This window comes from Notamacropus eugenii, chromosome 2, assembly GCF_028372415.1.
Source record: "Notamacropus eugenii isolate mMacEug1 chromosome 2, mMacEug1.pri_v2, whole genome shotgun sequence".
Classification (NCBI taxonomy): Eukaryota; Metazoa; Chordata; class Mammalia; order Diprotodontia; family Macropodidae; genus Notamacropus; species Notamacropus eugenii.
The window spans coordinates 235,708,913-235,727,366 of record NC_092873.1 but is presented as its reverse complement, the minus strand read 5'-3'; the positions used below and the strand labels follow the sequence as shown (position 1 = coordinate 235,727,366).

The 18,454-nt window shown below is 36.7% G+C and overlaps 2 protein-coding genes across 3 annotated transcripts in view; both read right to left on the bottom strand.

Moving 5' to 3' along the window:
• Window positions 1-18,454, bottom strand: part of LOC140526996 (utrophin-like) — a 167,997-nt gene that overhangs the window by 94,347 nt on the left and 55,196 nt on the right. The gene's annotated exons all lie outside the window — the stretch shown is intronic.
• The window catches only part of LOC140527007 (utrophin-like), a 29,347-nt gene that overhangs the window by 7,614 nt on the left and 3,279 nt on the right, over window positions 1-18,454 (bottom strand). Inside the window, exon 3 of the mRNA XM_072643627.1 lies at window positions 8,227-8,393. Coding sequence (XP_072499728.1) covers window positions 8,227-8,393 — 167 coding nt within the window. The remainder of the gene's footprint in view (window positions 1-8,226; window positions 8,394-18,454) is intronic.

Here is an 18,454-nt window from a genome sequence, read left to right as displayed (position 1 = left end):
AAAATCACCTTTAGGTACTGCGATATGGAGGATAAACAGCAAAGGGAATTAACTCAGAGGTAGGGGAGGTAGGTAGAAAGTCAGAGAGAAGAAAGTACAAAGAAGGAGAGGTTAGCCAACGGTTTCAAATGTTGAGACAGGTCAAAAAAGTACAAGTTTAAGAAATTTAGCAATAAACAGAGTATTGGTAACTCTGGAGTAAACAGTTCCTGTTGAATTACGAGGCTGAAAGACAAATGGGAAAAAAAGAAAAAGATTAACAAGAGATCCCTGCTTTTGGAGGGGTGGATGTGAGCAGAGATTCCAACGTTTAGGTTCTCTGGTATCTCCTATCCAGGGATGGGGAATCTAACCCTCGAGGCTACATGTGGCCTTCTAGGTCCTTGGTTGCTGCCTTTCTTTTATTAAGGCGATTTGTTCTGTGAAGTTTGGATTCAGTCACAGGGCAACACTTGAGGGCCTAGAGGGCCACATGTGGCCTGGAGACCACAGGTTCCCCACCCTTGGATAGAATACTATTCCAAAACACACTCTGCTAGCTGATATCCAAGGTCCCTCTTGTTCATTGCTTCTACATAGCAATTCAAAACATATGGGCAGAAGGAAACACAATGAAGTTGGTCTCCCCTCTAGATTCCTTAAATCCTATAGTTTAAATTCTTCTTTGCTTTCTCTTCCCCCAAAATCCAGTAACACTGATTTCTGTTCTCTTACATTCTAAACAAAGAGGCAAGGCAGGATATACTAGTATGTACACTGGTATGTCATTCTGTACTGAAACACAGGTATATACTATAAGACAGGGTATCTCCACTCAATGTGGTTTTTCCTAGGTTTCTTTGCATCAGAACCACCTAAGAAAAATAAATTGCCTCAGAACACATTACGTTGAAGAAAGATACTATTCATAGCAAAGTATTTTGTTAACTAATTGACCAGAGAAAGACAAAACTCTAAATAAATCAGTAGAATAAGAATAAGGGTATTTTTTATCTTCATTTATTTTTGCCTTTGTATTCTCTAACCTGGTAACTGGTGCACAGTGGGCATTTCATATACATTTATGGAACGAAATGGAAAATTGGCTGCATCTATGAAGCCAAAAGAAAGTAAAACTCAAGTACATGAAAGAAAACTTCTGCAAATATGTAATAATGTTAGAACAAAATAAAATTTAGTTATTTAAAACTGAAATAGTCTCAGAGAAAAATGTGATTCAGAACTGTAGAGAATGTTTGATCAAAGGTGGATAGAAAAGTATAAGCATTTCATTGTTCAAAGAAACTTAGGTCAATCTGAATTCACCCTTACTACTACTTCCTAATATTGAGAAAGAATGGACTTTTCTAATGAGCTAACACTAATATTGCAACACAACACATAATTACCAAAGTTTAGAGCTTCTTTTACCTTTTCAAAAACCTGCATAATAACAGTGTTAGACTTACAGAGGGGATAGGGGAAGGAAACTGAGTATTTTAACTACTGTTAAAATACTGTCCAAAGCAAAATTAAATGTTAAACCATGTATTTGCATGTTCACATAATTATTTCAATTCTTTGATGATCTATGATCTTACTGACATATACTTTCTCTAAAAACTGCTAATCACAAGCTGTTCAAAAGCCTTCTTATCCTACATAATTCTTGTCAATGGAGTTCCATATTAACAGGGCCCTGGCCAATAAAGTCCTAATCTCAGAGTATCTATGTTGTCTTCTGCCTGGTGGCAACCCATGTGGAAGACACTTAGGATTCTACTTTGGGAAATCATGATGCTTGAAGTGATTAGAAAAGCCCTGTTCCTTAATGTGGAGCCTGCACATCCTATAACTGGTTTCGATGTGCTAACCAGAGACAGACTACTGATTACCTGATGAGTGAAGAAAGGTACATTGAGAAGATACTAGAGCAGGCCAAAACAAGTCTCTTGCCCTTCCCCTTCTACCATCTGCTGGCTATGTATGGGCACGGAATCATACTGTCTCCCCTCCTGGAGCCAAGAACACCATCCTTTGCTTTTGCCTACTCATATACCCCAGAAATTCAAACAATTAACATATCATAATTGTCCACAATTATATATTGACAATAGATCATAAGTATGTGGCATCGTAATATGTAATATAATGTACATTTTATTATATATTATTGTATTACTTAAAGCAAATCATAATCATCTGCAAAAGTTTTAAAAAAACATCACCTATGTATATTCATTATTCACTTTCCTATTCAAAACATGAAAAGCTACCAGTCAGGGTATACAAGTACCCTCAAGTGAGATCTTTTGTGTTATGATGCATATTGTGTTCAAAGAGAACTGAACTGAAGTTTGAGAATGCCTTGTATCACTTCAAAAATCTTATACCTTAGATGACATCTAGTAAGATTTGGGGTGATGACCACCAAAGAATATCACAAAGGCCAAGGGATGCAACTATGTATAGTTTTGTGGTTGGTTTATAGAGAAAAAAAGATAGTGTTTCTAAACAGGTGTGGTTTGCAAAGTAACATCAGTTCTGCAATCTCAGTAGAGAAAAATATTGACCAGTTTCCAATTTTCCCCAAGTGTTTAAAAATATCTGGGCATGTGTTTGTTTTCATTTGTACTGCTTCATTTGCAGGAGAGTGAAGTGCAATAAAACAAGGCAGGCATGTATAGTTTTTACTGCATAAAAGTGAGCATACACAGATATTTGGGATATTTGGCCCAGTGGAAGTCAAAGCCTCGCCCTTTAGGTAAGAAATCAAACCCCATTGCTCTGAAGTTCCAATAACCACCTAGACAAGTGGGCCCACCATAGAGGATAAGGTTCTTGGTTACTTCTTCCACTAAGACCACTCTGCTCTGAGTTCAGTTGGATACAAAGTGTCAGATGGAGAATCTCTCCATTGGGTGCCTGCAAGTCATAGGGCACCGAAGATATCACAGATGAAGCTCCCACAGTGGAGTGTTCCCTCTCAATTTCAAACCTAAATGCTAGGGTCAAATTGAAGAGATCCCCAGAAGGAGGATTAAAAAGTATACCCAGGGATGCCAAACGAAATGAAGAAAAAGAATAGCTCAATGAAATCAAATACCGCGATCAGGGAAACACTTTGTTAAGGTCACCTTTCTGTGGACACGGGAGGAAGAAAGTAGCATTCAGCTGGGCTGAAGGCTGATCCAGCCCTGCCAAGGCAGAGTTTCTGAAAGTGCACAAACTTCCGGTTTTTGCAATGCAATCTACAAAGCCAGTATAGACCCACTAATGATACCATTTCTTCTACAACAGGCAACTTTTCATTTCCTCAATAGAATTCCCTTGACTGGAAATGCCCTTCTCCTTCGGTCATCTATCATACCAACGTCATTTATAACAAAGAAAAGGTAATCACAGAAATATTATATCAAGATAATGAAAAGAAGTGCTGGTTTGATGGGGGGGGGGGGAGCAAGGGAGGCATTTTCACAGCTTGCTTCTAGACCTCTTTTATAATCACCAATATTTACAATATTTAGGAAATATGTCAGTATGACAATTAGCTTTGATACAGGTTTAGAAAATCATTAACTTGGGAATTACACAACATTCTGAAGGTCACAAAATACATCTGGCTCACTGGGAATACATCAGAAGCATATATACAAATGAGAAGATGTGGTTGTCAATCGAAATTTAGTTATACTAAACTAGAAAAAATTGTGTGGGCCTGGAGTTATCTTTAAACTAAATATAATTGAGAGGACTAAAACAGAGATGAGACAATTACCATTCACTGAACAAAGCTACATATTAAATCTAAGACAAACACAAAATATCATCAGTCATTAGGTCATAATATAATAGTAATTTCAATCCTCTCCACAGGTCTCTGACTCTACCTCCACAAACACTGTTGACCTCATTTAAGGGATGATAGTGAAATGACCTGCCCATTATGAACTGGTATCAAACCAAATTCTATCTAATTTCAAGGTCCACAGTTCCTTTTCCTACTCTGTACTACATTGCCCCAACATCCCCTTTCATTTTCTCTTAGATAATTGACAATTTACCTAAAAATTCCTCGCCTTTAAAAAAAAGCATGAAAGTGAAGAATATGATGAAAATTATATAAAACCTAAAATGAGGCTTGTGACAGTAAAGTTTTTTGGATTCCAAGAACATCAAAAATGGTAGGAGAAATAATAGCCCTTTTTTGCAAGATTTTGATCTATGATTCACTCACAGTCATGCATATCACCTCATAACATTTGTTACCTAAAGAAATGAAAGGCATACATTTAGTCTTTTTCATGAAAATTCTAAAACTTTGTACAAAGAGAGGTGATGGCCATTATCCAGAAACACCAGTCAGGCGAGGGAGCTGTAGAGGGAAATTTATAGAAATAACAGGCATTCCTCAACTGTTATATGGTCAAAGGATATTAGCATGCAGTTTTCAGGAAAAGTAATCAGTTCTCTATAGTCATATAAAAAAATGCTCCAAAGCACTAGTGATGAGAGAAATGAAAATTAAAATAACTCTGACCTACTACCTCACACCTGTCAGATTGCCTAATGTGACAGAAAAAGAAAATGACAAATGTCGGAGGGCATGTGAGAAAAGTCAAACTAGTAATGTACAATCAGTGAAGTTGTATATTGATTCAACCATTCTGGAAAATAATTTAGAACTATCCCCAAAGGGCTATAAAACCATGCATACCCTTTGACCAAGCAAAATGCCACTACTAGGTCTATATCCCGAAAAGATTTTTTAAAAAAGGAAAAAGACCTATGCATACAAAAATATAGCAGTTGTTTTAGTGGTGGCAAAAAATTGGAAATTGAAGAGATGGCCATCGATTAGGGAATGACTGAACAAGTTGTTATTGATGAACAGGATGCTCTCAGAAAAGCATGGAAAGATTTACACGAACTGATGCAAAGTGAAAAGAGCAGGACCAGGAGAACATTTTACACAGTAACAGCAATATTTTATGGTGAACTACTATGAATAACTTTAGCTTTCTCAGCAATACAATGATCCAAGACAATTCTGTAAGGCTTATGATGAAAGATGTTGGTCCATCTCCAAAGAACTAGTACAGCCTGAATGCAGATCAAAGATACAACAGATGTATGTTTGACATAGAGTAAAACATACATAGCTTTTTAAATGGTCGCCCAAAAAGGTATCATCGTACCTATCCGTCCATGTGGACATCTGAGGTTAATGATCGAGGGTAAGTGGGGGCTAGGGGGAGAAAAAAGAGTTAAAAACCTTCCCCATCCATTAATAGGCCTCTGACAACACCTTTTTTTAATTTCTAATGAGATACTGGGTCATGACAGTCATGCCCTCAAGCTCTGAAAAGTATATATATACTCTGAGGTGAGGTTTTACTTTGGACTAATTTTTTGGAAGAAGGTTTCTATATGCCAGATGAGACTCTGGGCAGCCATTTTAAGAAGCCCCCCTGCTTTGAAAACCCAGATGTGTTGGGGCTTCTCTCTCTGGTAATGATATATGTCTTCTCTATGTTCAGACAGTTGGAAGCCCTGTCTGTTGGTCTTTCTGGTTGTAATTTGTTTTTATTTTCTCTGAAGTTCAGGGTGCTGACTTTTTCCCCTGAACTAAGTGAATGACATATGTGCTTGATTAAAGTAGATTGCTGACCCCTCAAAAGTTGCTTTTCTTTTAGAAAAGTCGATCAAAGAAGCTGTCTATGCCAGGGTCCTTACTGATACCGAACATGACAAAGCACTCTAGGATTCAAGGGCAATCTAAATGTTACCATCACATAAGATGAGAAACAAAAAGGCATTTGATCACCTAAAGTACTTGGTGTTATAGGAAACACCCTATGTACCTTGTTTGGAAAGAGAAGAATTCATTATCAATGGTGAGATTTTTAAATGATCTTATTGATCAATAGTGAACTAATTGTGTGATACTCTAAAATCCTAATTTCCTTGGTGAAAACAATAGTACCTTGGAAAAAGATTGCTCAACCTATTTGTATTGGAAAAATAAAATAGATGGGGGAAAATAAAACATATTTCCTAAAATATGGCTTACATTTGATCTGGCAGTCCTTTGCCCAGCTATTAATAGACAGACTTATCTTGGATAAGTGATACAGACAGACAAGGACTTATTGAGGAGATGATCATTATGATCCCAAATATTTTACTCTTCTCTAACACATATTTTTCCAACAGACTAGATCATAGCATGGGCAAGTGAAGTAGCTAGCACAAGAAATGACAAGGATAGCTCAAGTAATATCCTGGGGTCTCCTGCTAGATAGTAATGACGACCACAAACATCCTTGAGCACGCTGGGCTAACACCCAACATATGGAAGAATATATGGAGAAAAGTGGATCAGTATTACCATGTACGAAGAACCACAGAAAGGGGATGACCAGAAACAATATAGAAAATTAATGAAATCGTAGATCCACCAAAGTGGCTGCACCAAAGAAATCATGGTTAGGAAACCAGAAGCAAAGGTAACTACAGTATATCACACTGAGCTTGTGTCTACACACAAACTAATTTCACCATGGGGGAGTTTTTCCTTTGTTTTTCCCTTTTGGTAGAGAAAAAGGTAGCTAAATTGGTTGATCATTTTTCAAAGTCACACCAGACTGGGTTTTCTTTCCTCTTGCAGGCTTTCTGAGCAACACATTCTGGGATGAATTTAAAAAAGAGAGGCCTAAATTCCTAACAATTAAACAGAGAGTGACTTGATCACAGAGTTGCCATTCAAGCTGGAAGAGTGGAGATATAGACATTGATTCATTTATACAGCTATGAAAAAGGGAGAAAGGTATTGAAATTGGTGAACAAACATATTAGGACCAATAAAATTCAAATGGAGGATTTTACAGCACAACTTGAAAATGCCAACTTGAAAATGATTTACATAAACTGGCACACATCTATGACATTTTCCATTCTGTAATCACAGCCATCACAACGTATTATGTTCAACCATATTGAAGGAGTCTTTTCGTTACTCCTTACTCCAATAATACTTCTACCTGATCCTGATTATATCTTGTATGTTATCTTTCCCTATTAGAGTATGAATGCCTTGATGCTAGAGTTTGTTTTTGCATTTCTTTTTATCTCCAGTGCTTACCACAGTGCCTGCCACGTAGTACACATTAATAAATGATAGTTGAGTGATGGACTGACTTCAATCACCCATCTGAAATGCATCTGATATCAATCTCTCTACCCCCAGATACTACTGACCATGATGATAATATTCTGCCACAGTCCTGGATGATGTGCTTGTGAACCTGAGGTCTTAAAAGTTGTCAATTAAGAACAAGCTCTGGAAAGTCCAGCCAAAGGAAAAAAAAAAAGATGTGGAACATAGGCTAGAGAATAGACTCTGTCTTATGCCTGACAACCAACTGACTTCAAGTTCAAGGGCTTGTTACCAGAAGGTTAGCCATAAAATGATCAATTTGTCTTGGCCACCATAGTACCTTCTGAAATTCCTTTACCAAACCTAGCAAGACTTCAATCTATGCTGGTAAACAGACTACCAATTTAGATAAAATTACAGATCTTATTAGGGGAGAAAGGCAAGAGGAGAAATGTTAGTAAGAGAAATACTAATAATATTCTCTACACCACCAGATCTCTATAATTTCCCCACTTTAGGAAACTCCTTGGCTTGTAACACCGCCCCCCCGCCTTGATGCACATGTGGATCTATTATCTTCTCAGGTTACGAAGCTCCTTGGTATATGAACTTCCTTCATTAATACAGGTCAACATGACATCTGTAATTTAAAAGTCTTAAGAGAATTGTCCGTGGCAAGAAAAGTGAAGGGACATATACAGAACGACTCAGCACAATAATATGTTTTAGAGGAATCGGATGAATCCAGGCTATCCTGACTCCAAGGCCAGGCTACCTAGCCTACTAATGAGACTACTATCCAGTTCAAAAGATTCCACTGAGATTTGGATGTCAGTACTGGCCTTTGCTTTAAAACTAATATTCACTATTATTAAGCAGTTTCCAACCTTACTTACAATGCAAATTTTAAGAACAGACTAGATTTTGGTAAATCTATTTGCAACTCTAAATTGTGATCCAAGTACACTTGGATTTAAAATGTTAAAATCTTGCTGAGCCATTTTCAGTGCTGCACCTCTTTTCTCACAATACCACATTAACAAAGAAATTTTTCTCAAAATTCCTATTTTCATATATCTTATACTGACCTGATGCAAGGCAATTTGGCTTTTAAATGACTCCATCTTTCATTCATAACATTGATTTTATGTTGGAGGGTGGCTGCTGCATTGGAATTTCCAAGGGCCTTGATCATATTTTCCTGTTGTTTTTCAACGATATTTTTCCAAATATCGCTGTGTGGGTTGATTTCTGCCTGTATGTCCCATTAAAATAAGAAGAGAAAAATGCAAATGTTAAGTAATAGTAATTTATTATTCTGCTAGATAAAGACAATAGTTTTTACGATCATCAATTACCATGATGTTTGGACTTAACCAGCGACTTTGATCTTCCTCATAACAAAGCCAATCTTCTTCAAACAGTCGAATGTTTTCAAACATAAACAAGGGATTTCTTCAAAGCCTACAACTTCTGAATTCCAGTCCAGTCCAACGCAACAAACGTTTATTAAGTACTCATGATATGCAAGGTACTGAGAGAAACTGTTTGAATCAATCCCAAGAAGTTGGCAATCTACTTTGGGGCTATAACCACACATCTAACAAACCGAGGACGGCACCAGTAACTAGGGTAGTGGGAGGGTACGAGAGAAGCAATGACTGGCCACTGGAATTCAATTCAGTTCAGGTTAACCTAGCATTTAATTTCTCTCTGAAATTGTTTTCATTTGCATAAAAGAAAAATGTCTGAGGGTTCCATCTCTGCTGAAGTATATATATTCTAAATGTATACATAAAAATTGCTGATTTCCCTTCAAATGAAAATATGAGCTACTGCTTCCTTTGGGAACTTAAAAGTGATGTGTACACTAAGAAAGATGTGTGAGCTCAGGTCAGTCACAGCTTTTTTGTCCTTAGTTTGTTCATCCGTAAAATGACCAAGTTGTACTAATGTTCTAATATTCTTGGTGTCCATAAGAACATGAATTCATGATATTTATCCATTTGATACATGAAGACTGATAACAAATGGAATTCAATTAAACTCTATTATAGATGACAAAATACAAAAAAATATTCCTATGCTGTAGAATTGTTTTCTGTCACCACTATCAAACATCTTTCAGAGGAGTAGCGATCACTAAGCAACTATTCAGGCAAGCAACTCTCAGCCATCTAATTGTACCCCACTGACATCATACAGATTTCAGGGTTGTCAATGTCGAAAATAAATTTGCTCAGTTCAACAAAATGAATGTTATGCATCCATCTCCCACTAGGTCGTTTTAATTTACAATATTCATGCCAGTTTCCTTTTTAGTTTCTTGGTTCCTTAAACCAGAGCTTTGATAGCATTGCCTTATGTTGACACCTGCTGGAAAATATTGGGACTGTAAATTTCTTATTCTGTTAGCTGCATCAGCAGTAATTGAGCAGTGGTACAAAAAGTACACGGCAGGATCAATTCCTGCACAAAGTGACATAAATACCATTTTCAGACTGAGATAGCACATGTTGTAAATACAGGAAACTCTCAAGAAATCTGCCCAAAGAGTAACCCTCCCCTAAATGGCTGTTCTGTTCTAACGAAATCCCAGTGACAGGTCAAGGTAAACAAAATTCTATCGTAATTTGGGGTATCCTTTATTTGGGATGTTATTAGCCAAACTGATTAAAGCATTCCTCTTCCTTTACTGATATTGCAGCTGACCATGTTTGGCTGTGCTAACTTTCGTGGCTGTACCTAGTGGAGTCATTTGGCTGTCTGAGAAGGGAGACAAATGATCGACTGTACAGTCTGTACAAATGTATCAGTGAAGTGACCCAGCTCCAAACAAAAAAAGGATGCTTTATGTATTCATGCTTGTAATTTCTTTCACAAAAAAAGCATGAGTGAATGAGCTTTTCTTCTCTATTAACAACACTGTCTTATTTGCGTGAAAAAATGCTTTGAGCAGATCAGATTTATTCTCTGACATGCACTGAAACACACCACACTGAATCAAACATTGGAAATGAAAGATACAGATTATCTCAGCTGACATTGTTATTAAATCCTATCTATGAAGCCTCGCTTAGCTAATCAAGTGAGTAAGAAATATTTCTGAAGGTTCTTGCAAAGAATGCCTCAGTACTTCAGTCAATCATAACCTGCTATACATCTCCCAAGGAAAACTTTCTATATGGAAAAACTGCTTTAGCCAAAGTCCAAAGAAAATAAAGGAATCGAAAGACAATACTTTGGTTGTCCACCTCGCTCTCCAGCACCATACAAACTTGCCATGCAAATAAAGTTCAATATTTTTTATATTCTATATTAGCCACATTAGGAGAAAATGAAAAGCCCCAAGTTTCATTCTGCTCACAGGTGTGTCTGACAAGGGATTGAATCCAAGTTTTTGAGAATATCATGTTTGAAAGGAACTTTTGGAAAACGGGTTTGACACTAATATTAAAATGGAATTCTGCAGCAAGTCATTGGAAAAAGTTATAGGAATAAGACTTATCTCTAAATTATAAATAATAGCTTCTCCACAAATAACACTGACAGTGCTAACTTCAAAAGAGAGGCTGATGTACAAACTCATGGACGATTTAGGGAGTGACAAACTGAAATTCGAAACTTTTAAATCACTTCCCTTTTCCTGCTCAGTTTTTCTTACAAGATAACACTTGTTTTACTCTAAGTTCTTCCCACTCTATGGAAGTGCCCAAACTTGCAGAGAGGACCACCCGTGAAAGCAGAGAGAAAAAGAGAGAGATCGGGGCCAGAGATGGAACTGGAAAACCCTTGAGATCCTCTTCTAACACTTCAATATTATGATATCTAATATAATTACTGACAAAGGAGTCTTCCTAAATAAAAAAAAAAGGAACCGTTCTAAAATGGAGGCAACAAGCTCTAAAGAGACCAATTTTCCATGGTTCTCGAAATGCGCTTCTGATTTTAGAAACAGAAAAAATTAATGAGATGACAGAATGAAAGATGTGTTGGGAGGGGGACTGGTTTTATAGAAATAGGGTAAAATAATATTTTATACGATCTACTTTTAATTTTTCTGACACTTACATCAGTAAAATGCTTACACTAGTAAGATGATGCTTTTCAGAAGAATGAAAAAGTATTTTTTAAAATACCGACTAATTACATTCTCTGCAAACACTTCAGTAGAATATCATAAACAAGACAACCTTTCGTCTATTAGAAAAGACAGCATTCATTGAAGCTGTAATACTATTTACAATTCTTAGCCCAAATGTAACTACACAAACAATTCAGCCAAATAAATTGTGTAACGTGGCATTCTGCAAAGTACCTCAACGCCATCACTCTCAGGACAGTTTTTAAAGCTTGAAAAAGAGGTCAGATAATCAATCTCCTGAGACGTTCATTTTCAGGGTACAATTACCTTACAGAGCTTCTGGTACCGAGGAGAAGAAACTGCCATCCTCTGTAAACGATGCAACAAAACCACAACTTTCTGAAGAGATGTTCTCACCACAGCCATCATTGTAAGTTTGCCACACTTCTGAAGACACCTCAGAATTTGCATGATAAATTAAGAGCAATGCTCATTTCCTCCTGGTCACTGGACAAGGATTTGCCAATCTTCTGAGCATGCTCGTTTCCAGGAATACATTGGAGAGGTACAAGCTGTAGCTTCCCAAGGAGAAGGATTATACACCTTCACGTTCTTCTCAATCTAAAAAGCACACGTAGACGCCCAACAGAAAGCCCCTGACAGATGCTCCCCCCCAAGCCAGTGTTTGCTCGGCTCAGCACAGGTGTTGAGCCAAGTGCTGTCTGTTGCCGTAGAGGAGCGCAGTTGGTAGCCAAGAAGGACATTAAGTGAAACATGAATGCTGCTGAGACAAAGCAGAAGCCCCTTGGGAAGACAGCTCCAACAGATAATAATAGTTCATCCCTCGGAGCTGGTTTATATTAGGAGATAGAAAGGCATTCACTCCCTCACTCCGGAGAAGGATGTGTTCACTCCCAGACTAAATGCAGCTCTGGCAGAGCACTGTTGAGTGAGTGAATAATAGGCTCTGTTATAAATCTTCAGAGAAGAACAGAGGGATACCTGGCTCTAATGGTATCAAGCCATACGTTAAGGGCTAATCAATCACACGAGGACAGGACTCAAAACTAGATTATCTAAGAAAAAAAAAAACCTAACCAAATGAACGAAAGAATAACTGCAGAGGTGCAAATGTTTTTGCTTAACACTGAAGCAGATCTGCCCAAAGAGCTATCCCAAACACACATTTCCATACCTGGAAGTAAAGCCATTACTAAACAGAATATGTCAGGGCTTACCTAATTAAGAAGTAACATTAATAAAAGACTATTTTATGGGTCATTCCAGAATATTAGGATTCCCTTTTCAAAAGGTTGCTTTATGTTCTCAAGTTTACTTTAAAAAAGAATAAGATGCGTGGGCACAAAAAGAAGGCAGACTATATGATTAGACCTTGTGGGACCTTCTAAACCATCTTAGGGTCACTGTCACAAGTGAAAACTGAAGCAAGTAAGTTGAGATTTAATTCCCATTTTGAAGAGGAGGAAAATAACAGAGTGATTAAATGCTTTGGTCAAAGATCACAGCCAGAAATAGAAGCCAGATGTTTCTCATTATCACTATCTTGCTCAAACTAATAACCTATGTAATATTACAGTTTCATCATACGGTGCAATTGTCATATTATTCCTTTATAAAGTAAATCAGAAAAGGTATCCTGCAAGAAGGCTTAGTCTTCCTGTGCAGTAAAGGGCACACAAACAACCTCATCTTCATAAATCTTAAAACATTTTTACCTATTTCCTCAGGTCTTTTCTGTATTTACTTCAATATCGCTTCAAATACCTAACAGTGTTTCTCTAATACAGTGTTTTTTTCTGCTCAGTTACCAGCCAGTGGTGTACCCTTCATTTCTTTTCTGCATTCCTCTACTAGAACACATCCTGAGCCTATGGCGCCTCCCTCTGTTTGGAATGAATATGCCAAGGTATTGATTATAGAACTGCCAGGATGGAATGTCAATTACGCAGCTAAATACCAAATGATGGGAGAGTGCACACTGGAGAATCATTAGGTGAAGATACTTTAACAAAGTTACTTACTCTCCTCAAAGTACAGGGCACACAGTAGACACTCAAGAAATGCTTGCTAATGAGTTTAGTAAAATCAAAGCCTCTCCCCCTTAGATTTCAGTCACCAAAAAAAGAAAATCAATTGAACACCAAAACTAAAAATATGCCATCAAGAACCGAGCAGGATTTTATTGGTGGTAATGAAGGATAAAAAATGTCAAAGATAACTTTATCAACAAGATAGTTTGGATATTAATATTAAAAATTAAATAGCAGAAAACTGGTGATTGACATATTTAATGATGGATATTATTATATCAATACATTGCTACGTGTATACAGTATCTATAAAAATTATAATACAGAAAAACTGCAGTTGTTTACCTTGCCTGTGGGGCAGGCTAGATGACATGGTGGAAAGAGCCCTAGGCCTGGAGTCAGGAAAACCTAAGTGCAAATGCAGCCTCAGACACTTGCCAGCTGTGTGACCCTATGCAAGTCATGTTCATCCTGTTTACCTTAGTTTCCTCATCTGTAAAATAAGCTGTGGAAGGAAATGGAAAACCAGCAACAAAATGCCAAATGGGGTCACAAAAAGTCAGACACTAAACAACTGAACAAGGAAAACATCTTGTCTGTGGCATGACCTTACCAATCAGGCAATCAATGTCATGTTTTGGTTCTACAAGCCAAGGTAACATTGACATTCACTGAACAAAACAATTAGTGTCAAAGAAGGACTGAAATAGGCAGAACTTCATGAAACATGCTTTACAAGTGGAATTATCCATGAAATCACAACCAGCATGTTTGCACTATTTCTCACTTTGTTTTTCAGTCAATTTTAGTCGTGTCTGACTTTTTGTGACCTTATGTAGCATTTCCATGGCAAAGAAAATGGAGTGATTTGCTATTTCCTTCTCCAGATCATTGGACAGATGAGGAAACTGAGGCAAACAGGGTTGAGTGACTTGGCCAGATTTGAACTCAGGAAGATGAGTCTTCCAAATGCGAGGCCCAGTGCTCTATCCACTGCACCACCCAACTGCCTTCCTCTTCCCATTTGAACAGCTTGCTTTCTTCACCTACTCAAATCGTATACTATCCTTGAGTCCTACCTCTCATCCCAGCTCCCACAAGAAGCCACAAGTTAGGGAACTAACCACATCAGTCCATGTTCTCTACCTATTTGGCCTTTGGCTGAACTGTGGTCACATGGACTCTTATCGATCGTGTAGATTCTCATTATGGTAAGGTTACATTATTTAACTTTCAGGAATATTTTCTTGTCCAGTATTTTTCAGTTTCTGGTGGGGGAGAAGAAAAAAAGCACTGACCCAGGAATCAGGAGAGTTAGGTTCTAGTCCAGCTCTCCTACTCATTTGATTTGAATATTGGGCAGAAATGGCTCTCTGGGCTTCAACTTCTTATAACATAATAAATGAAGAGATTGGACTAGATATCTCACTGAGGTTCTCAGATTGAATGACTAATATTTTCTAAACTATTCATACAACTCTGCATCCTTCAATATTTAACATTCTACAAAGAAAGGAAGCAGAAATTGAAGAATTTACCACAGTAATATAAAGGAATAGAATTCAGAAAGACCACAACTCTGACCAAAGCAGGGTACAATCATGGTTTTGGAAGACATGTAGGAAAATGGATGAACATTTTGCACCTCTTTGAAAGAGGCAATGGACCACAGGTGCAGAATGAGACATTCATTTGGGGACATGATTTAGAATCACAATCACAATTCATTTGTATTACTTAACTGTATTTAGTTTTCATAAAGAAGTCTTCTATGAACAAAACGTGAGAGAAACTAGAAAGTTAGAACATTTTAAAATATCTGTCAATAAAATATTTAAAAAGCAAAACATATTATGAGCACAAGGGCTCAACAAATATTCTTTATTAACTGATTAGTTTGAGAAATACTAAGAATTTTTTTAGTGAGGAACATGGCAATGTTTTAAAATATTAGGGGAAATAGCCTACTAAAAAGTTGGTTTCGAATTTGTGTACACTTTATTCAGTTCCTATTTCTTTACCCACCTATTCCTAACTCCTAAATATTAAAGTCAAACATATATTCATTTGAAGAGCACATGCTTCTGCTACCATTCTACCACTAAGAGAATTGATTACTTGAGTTAGAAGCAACTTGAGACAGCCCTGGAGTGGGTCAATGAAATAAATGCTGCTCAAGATAATACTTTTCCATTAAAAACATGGGATACAGAAAAATGTAGCATCCTTCCAGAACTCAAACTAACAATAGCACACCTTACCTCCATTTCCTCCAAGATTCATCTGAACACAGGGAAAATGTCTACTTGCTCTTCTCACGGTTCTATCATGGCTACGTATCAGGCCATCCCTAAGACCTGACACATTCTAAGCTGTGTACAAGGAATGTCGTCAGCTTTGGCTCGTTCCCCTTTCACAAAATAACCTGGGTTCCCTTACACCTTCATTTAAACTGTGTACATAGAATCAAACTCCAACAATTGCTTTTATGTTAAGTTTGCTTTCAATTTACTTCCCTTTAAAGCTAAGGTTTTAGTTTGGGGGAGAAGTCTGGTTAATCTAATTTTTCTTTTAAATTAACAAATACTTGAAATTGAGGGTTTGAGAGGCTTCCCTTAAAGGGAAATAAATGGATTATTTGGCTTTTGTAGGTTATTAACACATATGGAAACAAAATATTTCTCAAATTTTATGTGTAATGAGAATTGCTTTGTTTTGCTTGCAGTCTAAAATGTATATTGTAGCTCATTTTCTGAAAAAATCCTCACATTAGCGTGTTAGTCCTCCATTTTTTCTCACTTCTCTTCTCATTTCTCCCTACATAATAAAGACTCTTCTTTAAATATTTTGAATGACTATGTGTCATCGTAAGAAAATGTTCCCTAATGTAATAACATAAGGAGGAATGGTTAAACTCTTTAGATAGGAAACATTAACAGTTCCTTACATTCTTCTTAAAGACTTGTTTGGTTTTATCCATAAATTATTACTATTTCTAATATATTCTTCCAAATCTCTCTTTAGACATGAATACAAGAATATATTTTAAGTACTAATCAATATTATACAGGCTAATCTGCTACAAATTTTAAAGTCTTTCAAATTACATAAATACAAGGATATACTCAGTACAGTAAAAATAATAAGGGCATGCTGCCTGAACATCGATGATAAAGTATAAATTGTGCATCTAAATATTAAAATGACAAACTGTATAAGAGATACTTTGAAACAGTATCAAACAGTCAAATCTCCTCTCCTTTACATTGCACATACATGCAAAAATTAACAACGACATGGTGTGAAACTAATGATCTTCTGGGGAAAAGGGGATAAAGTGGTGGTGTTAACACACACACACACACATAAATGCCTTGAGCAGTCTATACTGGACCTACATGGCCACACATATAACCATTGGTTTATAAATATACCACCAAATTGATTTTAAAAAGAAATGGGGAAAAATTATTTTCATATAAAAGCAATCTGGACAACTACTTGGGGCTGTGTCAAGTTAACTGGACTGTCTTTACACTGTCACAAAGAGCCAACAATGTAACATATCATGGCCTCCGACACGAAGATGGCCTATCTGATAAATAAAAATAGTTAAGAGTCCTTTGAAGATGCTCTAGGAGAGCCACTTCCCAAGAGAGAAGTAGTCAAAGGATACAAAGAGTTTGAAAAGGAAGAAATGAAAACCAAACTATCAACAAATATCAAAAATGTTTTAATTCACTAAGAGAGAGAAATTGTAAAATTAAACAACTTTGAAGTTTCATCTCATATATTTTTTTAAAAAACTGTCGAAGATGATAAAAGATGAAAATACTGAATGCTGGAGAAACTGTGGGAACACAAGTGCATGAATAACACTGTTTACTGTGCTGAATATTGATCCAACTGCCCAAAAAAGCAATAGGAAATTAGCTTACAAAACTAAATTGCCCCTAAGCTTTACACAGGAATATCACATAAATCCCAAGAATGTCACAGACAAAGGGGGAAGTCTTCTATAAGCCAAAATATTCCAATTAGTAATTTGAGGGTAAGCAAATGACCAGAAACAAAAGAGATTTCCATTTATTGGGAAATAGCTGAACAAAAAATGAAATACAAATGGAATGGAATGTTATTGTACCATAAGAAAAAGAGATGAAGGTAAAGGTTTTCAAACCATGATTAAAAAAAAAGGGCCTAGACATCATCTTTCAAGAAATTATCAAGGAAATCTGCCCTGATATTCTAGAACCAGAGAGTAAAACAGAAATGGAAAGAATCCATCAATCACCTCCTGAAAGAGATCCCCAAAAGACAACTCCTAGGAATATTGTAACCAAATTCCAGAGTTCCCACTTCAAAGAGAAAACATTACAAGCAGCCAGAAAGAAATCATTCAAGTATCATGGAAACACAATCAGGATAGCACAGGATTTAGCAGCTTCTAAACTAAGGGATTGAAGGGTTTGGAATATGATATTCTAGAGGTCAAAGAAGCTAGGATTAAAACCAAGAATCACCTACCCAGCAAAACTGAATAGAATATTTCAGTGGAAATAAATGAAACTTCCAAGCATTCTTGTTGAAAAGACCAGAGTTGAATACAAAATCTGACTTTGAAATACAAGAATCAAGAGAAACATGAAAAGGTAAACAGGAAAGAGAAGCCATTAATTCAACTCATTAAAGTTGAACTGTTTACATTCCTACATGGAAAAATGACATTTGTAACTCATGAGATCTTTCTAAGTATTAGGGTAGTTGGAGGAAATACACACACACCCAAATACATTTGTATACACACACATATATGCATGTGTGTAAGTATATGTGTATGTTCTCTGAAGACATTCTGAAGTCTAAATAAATTAAACAGTAGAAGAAAAAACTTTAGGTCAAATGAGGATAACCACAAAAGGGATGCATGTAGCAGTTATGAAACTAGAAAAATACATCCATCTGGAATAAGCATCTTGATTACCACATTAACAAAATCAGGCCTCAATTTTAAGTGCCCCTAGGCTCATAACAAGGACAAGATTCACCCCTTTCCCTACTGGTCCTTCTACCTCCTAACAAGAACAATAACATTGACAAGAACCAGGAGAACACTGTACACAGTCATAGCAACACAGTGCAAAGATCAGCTTTGATAGACTTAGCTCTTCTCAGCAATGC